This window comes from Eretmochelys imbricata, chromosome 2 (assembly GCF_965152235.1).
Source record: "Eretmochelys imbricata isolate rEreImb1 chromosome 2, rEreImb1.hap1, whole genome shotgun sequence".
NCBI classification, from domain to species: domain Eukaryota; kingdom Metazoa; phylum Chordata; order Testudines; family Cheloniidae; genus Eretmochelys; species Eretmochelys imbricata.
The window spans coordinates 217,594,099-217,618,218 of record NC_135573.1 but is presented as its reverse complement, the minus strand read 5'-3'; the positions used below and the strand labels follow the sequence as shown (position 1 = coordinate 217,618,218).

The window sequence follows — 24,120 nt, the reverse complement described above, 5'->3', positions numbered from 1 at the left end:
CCCAGTTTCTGTAATGTAACTGAATCAACAGCATTTAAGGGAGTGCCCTCAGGCTAACGAAGAAAAGTTTGTGGAAATTATCTTTAATTTTTGGCCATAGAACGCATCGTGATGGTTAGAGCAGCTTTGTAACTGAGACTTTAATTGTTCTGGCATGAGACACTCACAAATATGAGAATACTGTGATATGTTTTGAGACCAACTAAAATCCAGCTATGACTAGCTTTTGTTAAACTGGATTTAAAATATATATATATTTTAAGGAGAACTTTGGTATAATTGTCATAAGCATTTTACTTATTTTTTCATTAAGAACTAGGTGAGAGGTGATCCCTCCCTATCTTTTTTATAATTTTGATTCCGAATGGTGTAAAATACTTGAGCAGATTTCTTCTGTACAGTTGACTTATTGTCTTGATGAGGGAGAGGGAAGTGTGGTTCAGGAGAAGGGAAGGGCAACATGGGCTCATATAATGATTAGGGAGAATGGTAGACATGGTTATGTGATCTGGTAAGTAGAAGATGGAGAAAGCTTTATTTATGAAAGAGAAGAGATGGGTTGGAAGAGGTTAAGTAGATGGGAGTAGAAGGGGAATCAGGAGCTATGAGGAGTTTAAAACTGTATGAAGAGGGTGGATTTGAATATATTTGTATGTTTTATGCTTTGATTTTTCCCACTGTTGATCTGTAGCTTTTTAATTTGTACTGTTTTTGGGATGGCAGAATGGAACGAGATGGTCCCTTAACCCTTCTGTTTTAGGCAAGAATAGAGAAATGGGCATAGACAAGGAAGCCTACACTGAAAAATTTATCTTGTAGCCCTTATAGGTCTCATGTGGCTGTGGGGGTGCTTCTGTTACATTTCCTGAGCCCTGCAAATCCTATCTGTGAGCCTAACTTCACATGACATATATGAGATTTTGGGGACAAAGAATATTGTGTAGCATTCCAAAAACATCCCAAAAAAGTAACTGTAGGCAAATTAGATTTGTTTGAAGTACATGTAGACAACTTTTAAATATTCTGTGCTATTATGCTATATATTACATCTCAAAGTTCAGCTCTGTATTCCCCACATAGTGCAGCAAGGGCTCCTACTTTTAGGCCTCCAGCTCCCTTGCTGTCATCTTTCTTGGGCGGAGACCTATATTTCTTTCCCTGCTGACTAGGGTTTTTTGCAGGCTACAAAGTTCCTTGCCTACACTGTTGTTCTCAGCAAGCCAGATAGCCTAAATGGCCAGGACCTGTGGTTTGCTTTCTCTTCAGATTCTGTAAACTGCATAATTGACCATCACTATAAATTACCACACAGGTCTTTCTAAGCAAGCACGTTTATTCTTAAGGTAAAAGCAATTATAGAGAAAACATATAAACAATAAACCTACACATATGCTTAAAAAAAAAACTTAACAGAAGTCACTCCCCTCCCCCCGACGCTAGAAGGAGCTTTGGCAGGAGTCAGTCCTTCAGACCCTTCCGTAAGGATTGGGACTCCCCCTTGGACAGAAGGTTTTGTCAGTTTGCTGGATTGGAAAGAAGGTCCTGAGTCAGTTTAAATTCAGGCTATTTATCCATAGGTCCTTTTTTTGTATGTTGGTCTCTGGTGAATCCAGTTTGCCACCAGTATGTGCAAACCTCTCCAAGTGCTGGTACTTCACTGGTGGTGTTTACATCCTGAGTGAATTTGCCTAATAATCCCCAACTGTTCTTAATCCCTGGAGGGCAGTATTCACTCTCCCCCAGGGAGTTACATATAATCACTGGCCCACAATGATACATAAACTTAATACAATAAGATTTCTCAAATATATTGCAGAAAATTGCCAGATCCGTTGCACTGTAGGTTTGTTTTTAAAACCTTGATTTATTTATACAGCACATTGCTGTTATCGGTGACCATTTATATGGCTGCAGTGTTGTTTAAACTTCTGTTTGATGGATAAAATATACTATTTTGCAGCTCTCAAATTTTGCTGGCTATTTTTGATAAAGTGTTAATAAAGAGCATAATCTATTTTAAATTTTAAATTGGAGCGGTAAATTAAAAGCCAGTGTTCTATGTATCTGATCTCAGTGTATTTATCAAATAGGATGTTTACTATTTTTAGTGTGCAGTAACAAATTCTGCATCCAATTTTCAGTTTTGTAGTGTCTCGTGGAAAATTATATTAGAAAAGTCCGAGAATACCACTGGCTCTCATAACTTATCCATTCATATTTCTTTTCATGTTACCTCACCTTCTCCCCCACTCTTTCTCTCCTTCCTCTGCCACTTATGCCCACCTTGACATATCATTTGTCCACTACTCCTTCCATACTGCTCTCTATACTTGAACACTTTTCCTGAGTTGGTTCATAAGGCTATTTTCCTTTCATTTTCAAGTCTCCCACCTCTCCCATTACAACTAACAGCTGACTGTTTTGCAGTGGTGTGGGGTGCTTGTGTGTAGAATACTTCAAATTAAAAAAAAAAACTTGTTTTAAGGTGTGGGCAGTCACCACTTGGCCATCTTACTTGTTTGTTCCAATCTCTTCCCCTCGCCCCCGGCCTTTGGAATGTTCTTTGGACAACAGAACATGCTTTCTTTTGTATCCTGGATGCTAATGGGAGGGGGAACTCCCAATAATGCTAGTAAAAATACTCTTGAACTCCAATTTGAAATGTCTGTATAAGTACTGTTTGTAAATATTTTGACATCTTTATAAACTTACATTTACTTATTTAGAATTTTGTTTTTGCTTTGATGCATTTATTCATGTTCTACATTTTCATTTTAAAGGTGACCCGGAAAGGGGAAAAAATAAGCTTGTGCTCTTTTTTATTTATGGTGTACAAAAAAGAAGGTCTGAAAAGTTTTTAATTGTTTTATTTTTACATTAATAGGTCAGTTCCTGTCAGGGAGACTGTAAACTGACTGGAGAACTAATGTAATCATGACATAATGAGTTAAAAAAGTGAGAGGATTTTTAATTGATATTTGAAATCCCTTCTCATGCCAATTTAATTTTTACTGACTAGCATTTTGAATAATGGAAGCCTTTATTAAAGATTCAACACTCCTATCCCTGCAGTTACGATGTTAAAGTTTACCCTTAAAATCTTCTTACCAAATTAGGGCAGACCAGACTGGACAGTCTTGGTATTTTTGTGGTAAAAACCATACAAATCATACAGATAAAATATGTTTTTACATATAAACAAACACTTTTCAGGTCTTCTTTATATATTGGAGAAGTAAAAATCAAAAGCCCAATTTAAAAAATATCCTCTGCAGGTCACCTTCAAGGACTAGATTTTTCAGATACTCGCTTTCGTGTGGGTGCAAAGTTGTGCCTGCAGTTATTTGTGCCTGCATAAACCCTGTTTAGGACTGAGTTGAAAATCTGTCCCTTGAAGTCTGTTTTGAAATAATCGTACCTCCTTTTGTATTCAATTGCTCTTTATTTTCTCTGTCTGTAGGTTGCTATGGTGTTGACGGAGAGAGTGATTCTATTATGAGCTCAGCTTCAGAAAACTCCACTGAACCTTGGTTTTGTGATGCATGCAAATGTGGGGTATCTCCTAGCTGTGAACTATGTCCCAATCAAGATGGAATCTTCAAAGAGACAGATGCTGGCAGGTCAGGTTGCAGAAGCGATTATTCAAACTTGATATTACCACATAGTCTTAAAAGTAAAAGTTAAATATGTTATTACATGATCCTGGACCTATTCCTGTGAGTTTAATTAGGGGACAATAGCATAAACAAAATTGCATTGGAGCTGATCTTTTTTTCCCATTTTGATTTAGAAAAATGCTTGTATTTTCTAGTCCAGCATTTAATTTCTGTAGACTTTTAATATCCTTTATGCCCCATGTAATAGGAAACAGATATTGACTAGTTGATTTGAACATCAAAATTTATTGCCCTGTAAACTAAAAATAGACTGAGGTGAAGCAGAGGTCAATATATAGTTCAGGAGGCAATGAATCTTGATGTTCACTGATATATGCAGTCAGCATACATTGTTACATACATTAATCAATATTGAGAAATCTTCCCTTCATGGCCATGAATGTGCTTGCTCAGTTTAGGAAAAAAATATTTTAAAGGGTCAAGGAAATGAGAGGTGTAGAAAGTTATTTACTTATTTTATGTATTTCAAGCATTTATACTGCATTCACCACCAAAATATCTGGAACAGAGCTTAGATTAAGGCAAAAACATTACCCATGGGTAGGAAGCTAAATACCGAGTGGAACCACCCCCACCCCACTTCAGGACTTAAAAGAGATGTGAGTAAGACCTCATCAGTAGATTAAATGACAAGAGAAGAGAACCAGCAATTATGGAAAACCCTTAAACAAAGGCATGTATAACATAGTTTCATGAATATAGTCAGACTTGGGTTTAGTCTAACTTCTGGTGGCAATGAATTCTGAAGGTGTGGGCCTATGCTGCCAACAAGCTGGCTTCTTTGAACCTCACCCCTGTCATAATTTATCTGAAGTGTTTTGAGCAAACACAGCTTGTGTGATTACTTAGAGAGGTCTTGACGTAGTTAGGCCTTGGCCAGTTAGGGTTTTGTAGATGTTAACCAACACCTTGCATTTTACCCAGAAATTTTCTAATACCCATTGTGTAGTGTGGAGCACCCTTATAATATATGTGCCCCTGCTAGTCGCCTTTATCAGATGGCAGAAAGCTCCATTCTTCACTCGCTGGAGTTTGTGTTCCACCTGTGGTTGGACATGGATAGGGTGCATTGAAGCACTATTCTAGAGTATCAAAGGCATGTAGGAACATAGTGAAGTCTGCACCAGCAATAAAAAAACAGACTTTTGGCTACCCCAAGATGGAAAAAGACATTTCTGACAACTGAGATTGCAGGCCACTTTGACAAATGGCAAGCAAATGCAGTAATTTATGGGATTGCTCATAGACTTCATCATTTTCCTCTGTGTGCTGCTTCCTGTCAGTGAGCATTATCTCAGTCTTGTCTAGACTCTGTTTAAGCCTGTTAGCTTTCATGCTGGTGATGATCTCTGCCAGATAATGGGATAGCAAGTAAATGTCTCAGTCAAGGTCTCTGTACCTCTTATTACCTCTCTGTTTCCCCTAATAGCTTTCTATGTTGATCAAGTGGGGTAACAATATTAAGCTCATGTGGGGTCGTCCAGCTGAGCGCACTCAGACAGGCATAGCACTCTCTCATCAGTACTCTCTGGGATCGATGACAAGAAAGAACAGAACCACTCTAATGTGATTTCTTCTTTCCCTACCAGATCCAAAAAATAAGTCAAGAACACTGGATGTTGATGGTAATACATCCTTTAAAAAATCCTGGCAGAATTAGCAGTGTTGCCTGACCTCTGACCAGCAGGATATCTTTGACCAAAGTCACATCAAGGTCACTGCTGTTGCCACACCATATGCACATATGCTTCCACACATCTGAAACTTGTCTGATATTCAAAGAATTGGAGGGTTTTCAGATGATGGGCCTGCTATCAATACTTCAGTGATTAATCTTAGCAGACGAAGACAGTAGAAATAGTTGGCAAGGACATTAATGTCAAAAGATAGTGTTTTAACTCAGGCTGAGCCACTGTGTCTTTTGGACTTGCATAGGTGTAACAGTCCTGAGGAACCTTGTTAGTGATTATGATGAATGAGTCAAAGAACCAGGTAAATATCTTGTGACGTTGTACCCCATAATGCTTTATGGGAATATGACATAGCTGGAATATGTTTTATGCTACATGTGCCATGTAACATATCTCTGTAAAGGTTATGGTCTACTGAATCTATTCTTCCTATTTGTATGCATATATCATTTTTGTATTTGAAGTTACGAATATTGGTGGTATACTTGTCTGATTCTAAGTAGGTTTTAGTGAAGCAGTTGGTCAGCTTCCTGCGAAAAGACTATTCTCAGTAAGTGCCCAGCCAAGAAGCCCTTAAGCCAACAATAAACTTGGAGATGCCAATCCACATCTGAGCTTTCCCAGAAATGTGGCTTGGCTGGTAAGGAACTCAGTAGACTATAATCTTTACAGAGATATGTTACATGGCACATGTAGCATAAAACATATTTCAGTTATGTCATATTCCCATAAAGCAGCATGGGGTACAATGTCACATATGTATTACTATTTCAAGTACTATAAGCACACTAACCTTCAAGTTCTTGCAGCATATATGGCTGTGAAATCTTTCACAATTTCAGTGTGCATTCACAAAGAGAATGTTCATTTTGTATATTTTAAAGCTAGTATAATCAATTATGTATTGTACAACAAAATAGGGTCTTTATTAGTAAGTAATGGCATGGGCAAAGTATATCAAAGTGCCTGGTTTCTCCACTTTCAGGTATCTGCTTAAGTTCAGGCTGGTTTTAATAACTTTCTCCAGCAATTCCTTTGAGAGCCAAACATTTTGGTATTGCAAAAGTGATCCAGTTATATTTGCACAAAATATAAGGAAGTAGTAAAAACTGCAAAGTTAAATACAATAAGTTTCATTTTACCTTTGTTGATAATCATTTGCTTATGTGTTATGACTCAAAGGAAGACCCTTCATCTGAAAAAAGCTTTAATTACACAGTTCAGTACTCTCCCTATCTGTCACAGGTATGCTCTCATTCTCCAGTTCAAGTGCTATAAAACATTGTATACATATTTTGTATGTAATGTGTTCTAAGAACATAGCTATGTTTTCTCCCTGCCGTCTGCTTAATGTTCTACTCTCTCTCCCAGCCAGGGGCTTTGTTTCGTCTTACTTTTAGCTTTCCTGCCCAACTTGTTTCTCAGTTTTCTACTTATGCTACTACAGTAGTGATCTCTGACCCTGCAGTCATTGGGAGGTGAACACGTTCAGGATGAGGCCCTTAGAAACAGCAGTATGTAACAAAAAGAGTTTTCAACCTCCTGTAAATGTACTGTTATTGAGAATAACATTAATGGGTTTAATTCTTGCAGGTAAAATTGTGCTAGTGTTTTAACATTCTTAGGGTCATATCTCCCCTTTACCTTTGATATCATGGAGGATTCTGCACAATATGAGTTTAGTCTTGGGGAGGAAGGTAGAATGTTACCTACAAAGAGAAGCAGCTTGATACTGTAAATCATAGTCTTTAATGTTGCCCACCATGGCATTTTTAAAAATAGACCAATGATTTAGGCCTTGTCGTCAATGGGTTTACTCACATGCATAAAGTTAGGGTACATGCTTAAGTTGTTAGCAAGACTGGGGCCTCAAACTCCTCCAGAGACCTTAATCGAAGTGTGTCTTGATAACAAACACATTTTAAAACCATTGCACAATTTGGACTAATTCAGTTCCTCACAATTAGCAGTTATAGAATTTTAAAAAGTAGTAGTAGTATTAGTAGAATAAATTGCGCACGTGTAACCTATGCTGAAAAGAACATTAAGGTTGCAAAGATAAGCTCTCAATAACGAGGTAATGCCAGCATTAAAGTTGTGTGTGCAACCTTAATTCATCCCCCTTGTACATGTGCATGGACAGTTTTTAATTACATGTTCACATACTTCATAAAAACATTGAATCACAAACAGTGCTTAAATACTTTGTATACTAGAGTGAACTTGATTAATGTGGGAACTTTTCTTCATTTTACTGGTTCTGTGCACAGCGTGGCAACGTAATTGGATAAGATTCTTTTCTCCATTAGTGACTGCTGACTTAAGGGACCCTCCCAGCTCACTTCTTTTGTTTGATTTCAGAAAATGTCTGCTATGGCAATCTTGGACCCATGGAGCATAGGTCCAGAGCATGAAATAAGCAAGCATAGTAACCTCTGTAGCATTCCTAGTCCAAGTAACAAATGGGGGAAAGCCTGAAGGGACATGGAGACATTGTGACGCATATGGAGTTTAAAAAATTGATTCTCAACCTGTAGGCTGGTCAATTTTTTTTCCTTCCTGAAGAACACAGATGATGTGCAAGAGAACCATTAGATTCAGTGCGAAAAGTCCCTCATCCCCTTACTCTAGATCTTTGTCTGAAAGTTTCAGTCTTCAGTAAGAATGGTATCGTGACTCGATCTTAATTTTCTAGATTGTAAGCTCTTTTGGGCAAGGACTGTCCACTATTATGTTTCTATAGTGTCTAGGACAATGGAACCCAACCTAGTGCTTTAGGCACTACCATAGTATAAATATTAAATAACAAAATCCTCCTTCTTCCACCAACTTCCACCATTTTAGAGGATGTCCAGCTATGTTAGACATGCATCAGTGCTGTGATGTGAAATTACGGGTAGGTGAAACCAAACCTGTTCAATTTCTCTTCAAATCACGTCAGAATAATTTCTCTCTTTCTGCTAAGTGAAAGGTGAATAGTTACTTTAATGAAATGCCTACTTTCTCTAAAGAATCTTTTTTTTGCCTTAGCTTCCCAGTTTCGTGAACATGGATGATGGATTTTTAAAATCTTTTTTTCTCCAAAAAGTATTATCCTAGAATAGGATATTTGTCCTGTCCTTGTTTTGGGTTGATTTTTTCTTCTTCTTCCCTAATCAACATCTGTCATCATTGCTCCAAGCAAAATGGATGGTAAAGTAACAAGGAAGATTATTCTTCTTTGATTACCCAATTTGTCTTAATTACAAGGTTCTAAAACATGTGCAGCTAAACAAATGAACAGGAAAATATTTAGAACTGGTATTAAATGCAGCTGAAACTGCCTCAGCTGTGAACTTGACTGACTTCTGTATGTTTTTTAATAAAGATTCAGGTTGGAGTTCGCATATAGGTGGTTGTGGAAATGAGATACTTGTGTGCCAATCACACTGAAATGGCAGTTTAAATCTGTAATACTGTAATACTTGCGTGACATGTGCTAAAACATTTTGAGAAGGTCAGTATGAAGCAAGCAGCCAGCTGTTGAGTTTATCATAGATAAACTCCTACAGAGTGCAGCAGCATTTAATACACCAGTGGAGCATGAAAAAACTGCAAATTAAATTGAGAAGCAGCTGCTTGTTGAAGATGTGTATCTTTATATTGAACTCTGCAGGGTGCATTTGGAAGTTGTATTAAAACTTACTATCAAAAATCTTAAACTAAAACGTTGGCTTTTTAAAAAATAGTAGATAATTTTGAAGATGTGTAACTATTTCTCCACTTCCCCCTATAAAAATGTTCTCAGTCTAACGCACCTTAAACCAGTGGTATGGTGCAAAAAAGGAAAACCTATAGAATTCAGAATGGTTTTAGTAACAATAAAACAGTAACATCAGATGGCATTCTATTGAAAAAAGGTGTTACATGGCTCTGAAACTTGACGTACACAAAAAGATTTTTGACACCCATTAATGCAAACATTTTGAATTGTTTGACATACATAGATTAAATAATATAATTTCTTTAAGAAAAGTATACTGTATAGAAATGAGAACACTTTGTGCCTGATCATGGCTGGCCCTGTGTACTGGTGAAAGAGAATAGAGGGGGGATCAGCTGCCCACTAAATGAGTGCACCCTGCTGCTCCTTCCTTTGTTCACAGATCCTGCTCCGAGTGGGCAGAGTTTTGATTCCACATACCCCCTGACCTCCAGTGTCTTGGTGCATCAGGGTGCATACATTGTGATATGTACATATGTGTAATAGCTTACTGCGTCTCTGGAACAGTGGGAAAGACTGGACGGAGAGGAAGTTTTTGAGGCCCTGAGTCACAACTCCAATCCTAGCTGCTACAGAAACAGCCTGACAATATGCTTGTCTCTTGCTATGGAATAGATTACAAACTGACGGTTTAGCTCTCTTTCTTTCTAAAATAACAAAAAAAGACTAAATTAAACTTTATCTTGGACAAGTTTTCATTTGCATTGGACCATAATTGTAGTTTATATGAACAAATCATATTCACTAACTCCTGCACGTACAGGCACAGAATCCTAATAAACATTGAAAAAACCACATTTGTAGCCCCAGAAAACACATTTCTGTGCAGGTAATTGGATGAATCATCTTTACAATTTACGACAAAATCCTTATCTTTTAAAGTGAATTTCTCAGTTAAAATTAAGGAGAGTGAATTTCTCGTTTTTGGATATTAACAATGGTGATGCATTACTGTACTTTGAACAGGAACTCCATTTTATACAAATATTTAAATACTTCAGTGACTGAGCTACTGTCCAGTAAAACATTTATATTTGATTACAGTTGTAGTTTCTATTATCTCTGCTTGGTAAATCCTTATGGGTTTAACCAAATGTAGTGACTTGTAGGTATTGTTTTCCATTGTTGTACCTTTTAGTGACTTTTCTCTTTGATATCAATGTAACCATAGGATGAGCAATGGAGAATGATGAACATACTGTTTGTTACTTCTTACACTTCATGTTGACATTTTCATTGAGCTTGAATTATAATAAAGAGACTTATTTATATTTTGGCTGAGTTTGCGAGGCCATACGCTCAAATTGATGGCATTTCTTTATTTGGATGTAATGTGATAACGTTTGAATGCCACATCTGATCAATTCCAAAATGTCATGGAATGCTCTCAGTCTCAATGGACAGAATCTATTGAATTTGGTGAAAGTAAGAAAACTGGAAAGGAGGAATGAGGGGTACACAGAGTCCCTGACATCTGGTTAGCAGACCCATTGGTTTCAATCCGATCTAACTTATCTATAGATCAAAAAACAGTTGATGGCAGTTTAACATCTTTAACATCTTTCTTCATAATAATAACCCCCATCTCAACTTCATCTATGTCTCAGTTGAGTAAAAAATGTTGACAGCCTGAATGAAAGGGGAAAAAAAAATTATATAGGACGAGGGGAAACACACAGGCCCTGATATCTGGGAAGTGGGAAGGTGAAATGGAGGGCACAGCCCTTGCATGGGAGACTGTTACGTGCGGGTGCATGGCAGGGGAGAGAATGTAGGGGATCTTGTCATGTGGCACAAGAAATGGGGGAAGCACAGAGTCCTTGACATGGTGGGGTATAGAGGGAAGGAACAAATAAGGGAGCACACAGAGCTACAGGTGTTGTGGAAGAGGAGGGAATGGACAAGCACAAATATTCTGACAGTGGGGGAATAGGGAACATACACAGCCCCTGGCATAAGAGATGGAGGAAGTGTTGCAGAGAAATTGATGGTGATAGGAGCATGGCACATAAGGAATTTGTTGGGGGTGGTGGAAATGGAGGGATTCAGGGAGCCCCTGGTGTGTGGAAACAGCTTGACCTACAGAAGCAAAGAAGTGTGCGACCTACTGACATGCTTTGTAGTGTGTAATGTTAACTGCTGGGCAGAAGTCACTGTGATGGTCTAATAGTATTAAGGGTCAAAATGCAATAGACAGCTATACCTCAAGAATGTCCACTTTTCAACGATGTCTGTATCCCATTTCATTTAGGACTTCAGAACCAATACCTGAAACAGCAAGAAACCAAAAAGTAGCCAGTCCAGATTTTGGGTATCTGGTGGTGTGCTTGTGTTAGGATACTTGGCTTAAAAGGTGGACTGTTGTCTTCTGTACCAGCCTCAGTTTCTGTGGAGACTTAAGGAGTACCTCATGTAGAGCACATTGTAGTAGTCTCATCTTGAAATGCCAAAGGCATGAATGATGGTACTGAGGGTTTACATCTTAGAGAACAGTCTGGAAGTTGAAAAGGAGTACTTGTGACACCTTAGAGACTAACAAATTTAGTACTCCTTTTCTTTTTGCGAATACAGACTAACATGGCTGCTACTCTGAAGTCTGGAAGTTGACAGTGATGCAGATGGGGCGAAAAACTGTCCTGTCCCTCTCAGCTCTATAATTGACTAACAATAGCTGGGAGTTGCAAAACGATCCCCAAATTGTGAATTTATCAGTCTTTAGTGGACCATATCAGACCATATCATCTGGTTGCTTCATCCACGCCTGAGTCATTACCAGACACAGAGAAACACTCAACCATACCTTAGGTGTCAGACATAATGGAGAGAGAGATCTGTGTCATAAGCATATTGAAAGCACTTCATTCCAAGTTTCTTCAGTAACATTTCAAATGCAATCCCCACAACCTCGAAGGAGGTTTTTGTCTGGTCAACCAGAAGGAAAGTGGTCAGAGGTCCATTAAGGGTTCCTGCCTCTTTTGGGAAGAGAATGGGTAGGCATCACCTGAGCTGACAGCTGCCCAGTGGGGTCAGGTAAACCATTCGCTCCCTGAACACAAGGGAGAGAGAGAATATGCTTGTCCTGTTGGATAGAGCCCTCGTATGCCTGGATCAGCAGGTACACCTGGTGGCAGGTATTCAGTAATAAATTGGAGTTGGATGTGGACTTAGAGGAAGGTGTTTCCTAAAGAAGCTGGAGAATGGAAGTGGGGCTCCTAATGTCTGATATAGCTAGGAAACAGCCCCTTTTCCCTCTTAAACCTCATAAAAAGCAAGGATGGAGGGGCCCCCATGTTAGGGGGTAGTGAGGGGCTTATGCGAGCCTTGACTAAACAGGTGGAAATGAGTGAAGATGGAATGCTGAAATGAGCTTTATTAGTTATTGCCAAATAATTCCCAGAATGAAATAAATCAGGGTATTTACCTAGTTTTACAACAGGCTACATAAAAACAGTAGCGAAGTCGGTACAAACTAAAATTTCATACAGACAAAATGAGAAAGTAAGCAATTTTTCAGTAGTGCTGTGACACTTTTGTATTTTTATGTCTGATTTTGTAAGCAAGTAGTTTTTAAGAGAGGTGAAATTTGGAGGTACGCAAGACAAATCTGACGCCTGAAAGGGGTATAATAGTCTGGAAAGGTTGAGAATCACTGAGATAAATTAATAAAGTTGCAGCTTAATTAAACCACATCACTGCATCTTGTCTTTCTTCCTGCATGTCTGGGGCAGTGGCATCACATGCACATGAAATAGGAAGAGTGATAATAGGGAACCCTGTGTAAGAGAGCCTTCAGGACAGAAAATTGATACCCCCCCCAAATTACCCTTTGGAATTTCTGAGAGAAAAGAATGAGGCCACAGTAAGGCAACTCCCTTCTACTGAAGAGAATTGAAGAATCTTGTGGTTAGTGGTATCTAGGACAGCATCAGTATGGAACCTGGTATTTGTCCATTGTCAGAAGATCTATATCATGTTACAGCCAGTTCTGAAGCCTGACTGATATGTCTCAAGGAATTCTCAGCCATTTAGGCTCTGGGAAAGTTGTTTAACTTCCACTTTCTCTGTTATCTTAATCAAAAATGGAAGATTACCCACTTCTCTATATTTGGCCAGTTTGCTGGCATCAAGTGCTAATTTTTTTAGGCAAAGGCAACACAAATATTTCCTTTTTTTTTTTTTTTTTAAATTCTGCTCTCGTTAAAGGAGTTGTTGACTGTCTCCACAAGCAAAGGTCTGAGTACTTCCTGTATTACCCTTAACCAGACAGAAGGAACATGAGTTTGGGCATTCTTAAATCAAATGAACAATTCCAGATCTAGTTTTGGAATGAGAGACCCTCTCTCCCCACACACTTTAGTTGTAAGCAACACTGCCATATCACCTCCTCATCAGTCTATCCAGTCCTTCTGCATGGAAGGATGCGCTGACTACTAGGAATCAACTGCACCAGAAACATTATCATCCAGTGAGCCTTCAGTGATGCATGGAATGCTGCAAACCTCATCCATGGATGTTTGTTAACTTTTATTAAGTAACCTTGCACTAATCAACACTTATTAATGTGACAAGGAAGGACGGTCCAGTGATGAGGACACTGGCCTATGGGACTTGGGAAACCTATGTTCAAGTCCTTCCTGTACCACAAACTTCCTTTGTTAACACAGTCTCTTCATGTTTCAATTCCCCATCTAAATGCAAGTGGCCACTCATACTATTAGTGGCTGCTTGAATTATGAATTAACCTTTACTTTGCATGTGGTATCACACATCGTTCTGCCAGACTTTTGATTAGATACTATTACTGTTAGCTCTGCCTGGAGAGCTGTGACAGATAAAACTGACTTATTACATTTCCAGTTAACTGATGCTCCATTTTCAAACGAGAAACACCATGCCGTACCAAGGTCACTTGTATTCAGGGGAGAAATCCCTCTCTTGGGCACTGGAGTGTAACATTGTGGCTGATCTTTCATCACCCTTTTGCTACGGTAGCTCACACTCCTGGATGAGAGCACTTGCGTGCCCTTTACCATGTATGGATGATCCGCACTGCTAGGGAGCTGAAAACTGTGTTCTTATAGAGTGGAAGCATTGGTGGGAAAGAGAGTCTGACACACTAATTAAACTCAGGAGACCTTCGCTGCTTCTGCCTACCTCCTTCTTCACTTGATTGTAGATCCTGGACCTGGTTCAACAGACTATTCTCCAGCTTGTCCAGAGTTGCTGCAACTATATGTTAGCTTGGCCTGATTTCCTCTCCTTACAGTGACCATGGGGCAGCATTACAGACAATAACTCACGTGGTGGTGAAGTTCACTTCTCAACATCTGGAGGGGGGTTTACAATGCCTTGCCTCCCTTGATACAGAGACTATTTTCTGGTTAGGGAACCTGGACATTGAACTCTGATGTATACATATGAGAGGAGGAGTTTCCCATCTGTACAGTTTTCAGAGTAACAGCCGTGTTAGTCTGTATTCGCAAAAAGAAAAGGAGTACTTGTGGCACCTTAGAGACTAACCAATTTATTTGAGCATGAGCTTTCGTGAGCTACTGTAGCTCACGAAAGCTCATGCTCAAATAAATTGGTTAGTCTCTAAGGTGCCACAAGTACTCCTTTTCTTCATCTGTACAGTGGAGATAGTAGTACATCCCAATGTTACAAGGGTTTTGTGAGAAAAGCTTATGCCCAAATAAGTCTTTTAATCTTTAAGGTGCCACTGGATTCCTTGTTGTTAAGTTATAATTTTTGGGGCTCTCAGATGCCTCAGTGATTGGGGATCTAACATAGATAGCATGAACCTATATCTCTGTCCATACCCTCTCATCCAAGAGATAATATGTGAACTCTGTGGCACCAAGACTCCATGCTTTCTTCTTGAGACATCTCATACATTAGCTCTCTGTACCTACTGCCACAGGAATCAAGGACCTGAAGGCACCTTGACTGGTCAAGTAAAAAAACAAGCATTCACTGAATGCTTAAAAGTACTGATGGTCCACTGTGACTGCTTCCATGTGATATTTCAGCTTATTACAACCAGCTGTTTCAATTCTAGAGCTGTTCAGATAAAGGTTACAAGGATTTTTGGAAAGGGAATTGTTTCCTCTCCACTGTCTTTGTGCTTCAAAGTCACTGAGCTTTTTTTTGGCCACAGTTATGAAGAAATTCTCCTTTCAACATAGACCAAACCTACATAATTTCAACTCAAATGGTGAAGATTTCAGAAAGCTTTAAGTGGATTAAAACATGAGTTTAGATGGAAATGCACGTACAGACTTAATTCTAGCAATTGCTGCCACAATTACTATTATTCACATAACTAAAGTTTTAACTGCATTATTTAAATATTTCAAAGGTAGTCATTGGCACAATGTGATCAGATTATTTCTTTAAATATATATCCAAATTTCTTTTTTTTCTCTCTATTTTGTTTTCAAGCTTATCTGTCAAGTATGTTTTAATTTATTGTGAAGTCTTGTATCTTGATGACTCCTAGTTTTGCATAACTATCCACAGAGCTTTTTGACAAGAGACACCAATACTTTTTTTTAGTGATGCTTAAAAGTTTATCATACAGGAGATTTTTTTTTTTAGAATTACTAGAGCACTGGACATATAGCCAGGAACACTGGTTGTTCCCTTTGTAAAGGTCCAAATTCCAAAACTGTGTACGGAGGGATATTCGAAGGGAAGGTATATTAACATTCCTAGTCTTTGTCAACAAATACATTTATTTCATTCTTAATTAAATCCAATAGATTATCAGGTGGTCTCAAATTGGGAGAAATCATCATGCCATCTGTGTACATTGTTGGGAAAGAGTCTGACACACCAAGTAAACTCAGGATGATCTGCCATGTTCACATATTATTGATCTAATGTTCTCAGAATCTTGATTTTCCCATTTTATCATCTAGTCTTTCATTGATTATAAAGCCAGAAAGGACTCTTGTGATCATCTAGTCTGACCTGTGCAATGCAGACCATTAGACTTCCCTGAATTAATTCCCGTTTGAGCTGTTTATAAGACCAGTGTTATACTTTAATATTTGATACTGCAAAATGGAATATATCAGCTATGATAGTAGCTGGCTCTTGAAAAGTAACACACTCTGTGATTTGATGTTTCATTAAAAAAAAACAAACCCTGGCTTTTAAAAAAAAATCTCATTGATGAAGTGGTGGTTCTTTCTTAACATTCAAATAATTTTAGGCTTAGTACTGCTCCTGCCTTTTTAACTCCCTTGCAGGAATTAGGAGGTCTAGTGAGTTCTGTTCTGTGTCTGTTTGCATTATCATATGGCAGATCATTCAGAGTATGTAAACAAATCAAGAAAAAGAAGAGAAACCGCCTCTGACAAAGTGGTTGGCAAAGTGACTTTTTGTCTCTGTCTGTTTTTGGGAGCAGCTTCCCTTCATTCCCCACAAGAGAGTCAGCATACAAATTATGCAATGTTTGAGCCAAACCGTATTAGGGGTAGAGAGAGGTAATGCTTGTGGTTTTTACTGAACTTGTATTTGACAAAAAGAAAAGGAGTACTTGTGGCACCTTAGAGACTAACCAATTTATTTGAGCATAAGCTTTCGTGAGCTATAGCTCACTTCATCGGATGCATAAAGTGGAAAGTACAGTGAGGAGATTTTATATATACACACAGACCATGAAAAAATTTACATTGTAAGGAGACTGATCACTTAAGATGAGCTATTACCAGCAGGAGAGTGATAGCTCATCGTAAGTGATCACTCTCCTTACAATGTATATTTTTTTCATGGTCTGTGTGTATATATAAAATCTCCTCACTGTACTTTCCACTTTATGCATCCGATGAAGTGAGCTGTAGCTCACGAAAGCGTATGCTCAAATAAATTGGTTAGTCTCTAAGGTGCCACAAGTACTCCTTTTCTTTTTGCGAATACAGACTAACATGGCTGCTACTCTGAAACCTTAAGATTTGACAGATTAGCCATATAAAGAAAGCTGCTGACAGCTCTTGGACTGGAAAAAGTTAAATTAAAAAAAATCTAAGTGATAGGAGAGAGGCACCAGAGGCTTGTGGATGGTCCATTCAACTGTGAGTCAATAGGCTTGTGTTCCTGTTTCTGACACCCTTGGCTTTCTATATCTTATTTTCCTTATCTATAAATGTGAATGATACTTTCAATCCATTGTAACGTACTTTGAGATCTGCAGACGAAGAGTGCAATACAAGAGCAAAATGTTGTTGTTCTTGATGATAATGGCTTAATTTTTCTGCTGTTGTAGGTGGGTCCACATTGTTTGTGCCCTCTATGTTCCAGGAGTGGCATTTGGAGATATTGACAAGCTGCGGCCAGTAACGCTTACTGAAATGAACTATTCTAAGTATGGTGCCAAGGTAAGACTAGAAGAGGTATAGTTTACATAGGTATAGTTTTATTTGCTCTACATATATGGCATAGAATATCTTATTAGCTTTTTGTAATTCTGTTTTTGCAACAAATGCAACAAGATTCAGGGCTGGAAATGCAATAAAAACAGAAGTATGCATTCTCTTTTGTCTTTTCTTTTGTTTCTCATTCTCTTCCCCATCTCTCCTTGTTTCTGGAGACACTCATTACCTCCTTGTTATGTGTGTTAATGGCAGTCTGCCAAAGTATAAATGTAGGGAGTTGAGGAATGTATGGGAGTCTGAGTGAAAAATATACTCCGCCTTCCCCAAATGGACTTTTATGTGAAGTGTAATTGTTTTTAGTCCAGTTCATAAGAGGATGTTTGTGCATAGCACTCAAATTACCGTTACAATTGGCACAAAATGACACTCAATAGAGACCAAAGGATTTCTGGTAGATGGTTCCTTGGTTTTCTTATGTCCAAATGTTTCTCTAGGTGTCAGGCCATGTGGGGAAGATTTTGCTGTTGCTTCTCTTGTTGTACCCATTTGGTGCATGTAAAATTTGAGTTCCCAAGGCTATCAATGTGGGACCTTTCATGAATACTAAATTCACCACCACCACCAACAAAAAAGACTTTTATGCCAGGATGACTGAAGAGTAGCCTGTGTGTATTGCAAGTGGCTCTCCAGCATGCCTAGTTTGAGTCTTCCAAAACATTCAGCACTGTTATAGAAGTGTCCAAGTGGGCAACCTCTGTACAGCAGCTTTTCTACACAATAGCTAGGTTTTTCTGATGACTTAACTGATTAATAGGAGCAGAAGTAGTAATTTGGGCACATCTCAAACTTTAAAAGGGATTATAGGATAAGTAATGCTCTTCACAGGTGGGCAGAGTCAGTGACCCAAGGCAGTGCAATATGTTGGCAAAATAAAACACTAACCCTATCACAAGAAAGACTGAGTCTCAGTTTCTAATGAAAATATGGATAATTATTTTATATTCTGCCTATCTGAATTCCCTCTGGAGCTTCAGTTTTATACAGTTTAATGCAGTATTCTTCTTCATTTCATGACTAAACAGTTGTATAGCATTGTGTGTTGCTACGTTTTCACAGCGTCTCTCCAACCTGGAATATATTGCATTTGTGGGTGAGGTGATTCTGATTTTATCTGTATAATTTATAAAGTTGCTAATACAATTGGATTCTTCCTAAATAAGGATTACTGCACTGATTTTATTACTATTATGACTATTGCTTACAAATTAGCCAGATGATCATTTGTTTAAGTCTATTATATTTAATTTCTTCTTAATTTTAACAAAGCATGTTTAATCACATAAAACAAAGTATGTGCAGAGTCTAAGTTGAAACCTTCCAGTGCAAGAAAACAAGAAGAGTCAGTATTATTATTTCAAGTCTTGTACTTTACCTGTTGAAAGGGAATATAGGATTAAAAAAAGAAGTTTGGAGAATCCCAGTATAGGTAGCTAGCCTTAACTGTATTGCTATACCTCATGAGATTAAATCCATCCATTAGTAACATTTAACAGACTTTGTGTGTCTGTATAGAAGACATCTAAATTATCTTTCATTTATGCCAAAGCAAATTAAAAATGGAATGTGGAATCCTTATTATCGTGTTTACTCTGTAGTTAATTTTACCATTTTTCTGTGTTAGGAATGCAGTTTTTGTGAAGACCCTCGTTTTGCCAGAACTGGTGTTTGCATTAGTTGTGATGCTGGCATGTGTAGAGCTTATTTCCATGTGACCTGTGCTCAGAAAGAAGGCCTGCTGTCAGAAGCAGCAGCTGAAGAGGTATGTGTGTGATGCAACTTCCTTAGAAAAACATAAAATGGAAACGTCCTAACAAAAGCATGTGGGAAGCTTACTGTGTTTCTGGATAACATTCCTGAGGAGAGTTTTTGATAAGATGCTGCTGTGAGGTCATAAGTATATTTTTGGAAGTGGGCTAGATTTTTTCTTTTTTTTCCTGTGCCAAGATATGCGCTTCACAAGAAGCTGTTTCAAGCTGGCCTAGCCCTAATTTAAATTAGGACAGCCTAAGGCCTGCTCTGATTTATGATAGCTAGTTATTGTCTCTAAGGAATCATACACTATCTAATGACTGTGTTAGAGGAGCTCCTCTTATCCCACTCCCCATCTTACCACTTCTTTCTCCTGAAATGGCCCTAACTAAGAGTTGGGCGCATTGGTGCAGGAGTTTGCTTTGTCAGCTTCTTTCCAGTTTAGAATCTCCCTCCGCTTTGCTCAGTTTCCAGCTGTAGCCAGATTACATCCCCTTTGTGCTGTTCAAATGGCACAAATGGGGCCCTTTTTCTCTTCAAATGTTTTGGATACAATTTAATGATAATCCTGAAAAAAGATGTAACCTAAATAAGTAACTTTCATTGTATTAATATGATATTTCTTGATTTTCATTCTGAGTTTTTGTAAATTACCAATAATTGCATCCAGTTAAAATACTTACTTTTAAATTCCATATTCCTTACATATTCACTCATGAATTTTTGAAGTTTTCTTTGAAGTTTTCTTCTTGATAATATGAATAAAGCAATCCAAATGACAAGATTTTGCATAAGGGCTGATTTATTCAATGGAAATACCTTGTAAGTGTCTAGTGTTCTGCCCTAATTACAAAGTTCAAGTTTAGCCAGTCGTATTCATCTTTACATATAGTAAATGTGACAGAAAGTAAATTGTGTATAGGTGAGTGAGAGGGATGTGCACATAATCGCACACACTGACATGCAGGCTTTGTTGTCATTCATTAGCTACATTGGAATCATTGTCTTTCTTATTTCTTAAGGAACTGGCCACTTAGACCATTAGTAATTCTCTGTCAGAACTGTGCACAAAAAGTAAATTTCACCTACAAGATGAAGTGCTGGGAAGATAAACATGGTGCCTTCAGTTAAACAGTGATGGGTCTACTAGATGAGGTTTAATGTTGATTCTTTAAGGAGCTCATGTTGTGAATTTCCATCATTGTATGTGTTTGCAGTGCTTTTCACCTAAAAACACTGCATATCTTTAAACAACTGCAAACAAAGTATTTTGTAATCAAGGCCTTGGAATCACATAACTGAGAATTGTTAATTTAAATTCCTATGGAGGTAAGCTCTGTTTCACGTATATTCCCCTACCCTGAAATCTAAATATACAGCATATATTTTTGAATGAAACTTGCAAAATTTTACTTGCCTCTGGTGAGTAGGTTGGTGGGCTTTTTTTGGACAGGCAAGTAAAATATTTAATTTGTTCGTTGTCATGAGATACTGAGTGGATTTTAGTGCCTGGTTAGTAAATTGTACTGACAATTATTCATATAGAAAATTTGCTGGAAATTAAAAAGAGAATGAAAACTGAGATGTATTAATCCACCTTTGGCTGAGGCAGTCTTATTCAGCTTGCAGACTGTATACATGAGGTAAATGAATTGATAAAGTAGTTCAGTCATAAGAATGTGAAAATGTAGTAAGTGAAGAATGAAAAATAGAAGAAAATTATGTATGTGAGAGATCATACAAAATACTGCTGGTGCTTAGGCCATACGAATACCACTTTGAAGAAGTCAAAAGGAAAACCATGCTCTTTGAAGAATGTATTTGGAAAACAAGACATAATAATGAACTCTTTCACTTAATGCAGAATAAGGTGTGTGGCTTTTTCCCAAAATGTCCCCTTCCTTGGAAACTTTGATCTGTTGGAGGAATATTGAGCAGAATGTGATTGCTTCCCAGAGAAACAATATGGAGAGACCATACATTCTATATTTAACATATATGTAAGGACTCCCTGCCTGTCTCTTCTGGAATGATCAAATATTCTAGTGAGCTCCTGGGGCAAAAGAGAGGTGAGTGTTTCTTGGAACTGTCCAAACAGCAACCAGGAGCACTTCATAATTACAGAAGGAGACAAAGAGGGCAGGTTTTTATAACTATTTAGTATTAAAATATACTAGTAACCTTATAATTTGTCTGTGAACAGGCACAGAGGAAAAACAACAACCTTGGATACACAAAAATAACTTCCATCACTTCAATGTAGAAAAATGACAACTCTCCCATCTCATCTTCATGATTAGTGCAGTAATACAATGCTCTAAATGCTTTCTTTATGTGCTTTATTGTAATTGTTACCTGTTGGTACAACACTTGTCATAGGAAGTTGTTCCCTTTTCCCTGGGTTAACTTGCAGAAATGTAAATTCATTAATTTTTTTTTTTTTGGAGATCATTAGAGACTGTTAAAGAGTACATGGAGAATGTATTGCTTTGTTGTGCGGCACTAGGTAGCTGTACTCGAGAACGATGAGGTGCTTGCAGTGTTGGTTTGTCCTGTGTTGTATTTGCTGAGACCTGCTTCAGTGCTCTTTAACTGTGAATATTAAATTAAAAAAAAAAAAAGCAAACAAAAATAATTCATAAACTAATTAGCATATTGGGTAGCATTGACCCTCCGTAACATTTTAAAATACGGTGTCTACTGAAACCTTTAATTGAGGCATTTAACTAAAACAAATCTTTTACTTCTAAGGTTAGACTTTTCAATTTGGCTTCAACTTGTTCTCTGAAACTGAACCCTCATTATTTTCACCTACATTTTTGATAATGTGGTCACTTCTGTGTGCAAATAATGGAATTTAGACTTTAAGCTACATGAGTTATGGGAACAATTAAATATACCTTTTAATTCTGTTTGCAATTCTGGGTGGAAATAATTGCTAGTATAGTTTTAGCATCCTCTTTTGAAATATGAAACTGAAATTTTGTAACAAATTATGTTGTTTTCATAAACTGTAAAGTAGCTAGTCTAAAAAAGAAACTTCTCAGCTTAAAAAACAAAAGCAAAATTCCTGTGTGGTCACTTTTAAACAAGTTTAAACCTGGCTTCCGTTGATTTAGCTTAACTCAATTCCTTACTGAATTACGCTAAATCAATATACACAATGTAAAAATCTGTTTGAGTGTACACATGTGGGCTTGCATCAATTTAACTAAATTGGTTTTAAACAGACCTTTAGTTAAACTGATGCAAACCCTGACTGTGTTACTCTACAAGACCCATCTATTTGAAACATAGAATCTTAGAAATGTAGAGCTGGAAAAGGCCTCAACAAGTCATCAAGTCCAGCCTTCTGCGCTGTGCCAGGAACAAGTAAACCCCTAGATCATCCCTGGCAGGTGTTTGTCCAGCTTATTTTTAAAAGCTTTCAATGATGGGGACTCCATGACATCCATTGGAAGCCTGTTCCATAGCTTGGCTACCCTTGTACTTAGAAAATTTTTCCTAATATCTAAATCTTGCTGCAGATTAAGCCTATTACTTCTTGTCCTATCTTCAGTGGACGTGGAGAACGACTGATCACCGTCCTTTTTATAATAGTCTTCAAGGTATTGGAAGACTATTACCAGGTCACCTCTCAGTTGTCTTTTTTGAAGACTAACCATGCCCAGTTTTTTCAACGTTTCCTCATACGTCAAGTTTTCTAAACCTTTTATCATTTTTGTTGCTCTCCCCTGGACTCTTTCCCATTTGTCCACATTCTTCCTAAATTGTGGTGCCCAGAATTGGACACAGTCCTCAAGCAGGAGTCTCACCAGCGTTGAGTAGAGTGGGACTGTTACCTCGCTGTGTCTTACATACAACACTCCTGTTAATACATCCCAGAATCATATTAGCCTTTTTTGCAGCTGCATCAGATTAACGACTCATATTCAGTTTGTGGTCCACTATAAACCCAGATCCTTTTCAGCAGTACTACCACCTAGACAGTTATTCCCCATTTTGTAGTTGTGCATTTGATTTTTCCTTCCTAAGGGAAGTACTTTGCATTTGGCTTTATTGAATTTCATCTTGTCAACTTCAGACCAATTTTCCATTTTGAATGTTAAACCTGTCCTCCAAAGTGCTTGCAACCCCTCCCAGGTTGGTGTCATCTGCAGATTTTATAAGCATACACTGTTCTCCATTATCCAAGTCATTAATGACAATATTGAAGATTACTGGACCCAGGACTGACCCCACTAGATGCACTGTCTCAACTTGATAGCAAACCATTGATAACTACCCTTAAAGTAAGGTCTTTCAACCAGTTGTGCAACTCACTTTATAGTAAATTTATCTAGACCACATTTTCCTAGTTTGGTTACGAGAACGTCATGTGGAACTTTGTCAAAAGCCTTACTAAAATCAAGGTATATCATGTCTACTGCTTCTCCCCATCCACTAGGTCAGTAATCTTATCAAAGAAGGAAATTAAGTTGGTTTGGCATGACTTGCTCTTGACAAATCCATGCTGACTATTCCTTATAACCCTATTATCCTCCAGATGCCCATAAATCAATTGTCTAAAAATTTACTCTAATATCTTTCCATATATTAAAGTTAGGCTATCTGGTCTGTAATTCCCGGGTCCTCCTTGTTCCCCTTTTAAAAAGTAGTACCCTAAGATTATAAAAAAATTAAAATTAAAAAATTTAAAAAAAAACCTAGGATTATTAAAAAATAGTACACTAAGATTAATTTAATCAGGCCCTGCTGACTTGAATACATCTAATTTATCTAAATATTCTTTAACCTGTTCT

General features: G+C 37.8%; 1 protein-coding gene across 2 annotated transcripts in view; it reads left to right on the top strand.

Moving 5' to 3' along the window:
• Window positions 1-24,120, top strand: part of PHF14 (PHD finger protein 14) — a 295,920-nt gene that overhangs the window by 58,985 nt on the left and 212,815 nt on the right. For both annotated transcript variants that reach the window (XM_077808040.1, XM_077808041.1), the window contains exons 5-7: window positions 3,461-3,620; window positions 17,401-17,512; window positions 19,191-19,328. In XM_077808040.1, the coding sequence (XP_077664166.1) occupies window positions 3,461-3,620; window positions 17,401-17,512; window positions 19,191-19,328 (410 nt within the window). The remainder of the gene's footprint in view (window positions 1-3,460; window positions 3,621-17,400; window positions 17,513-19,190; window positions 19,329-24,120) is intronic.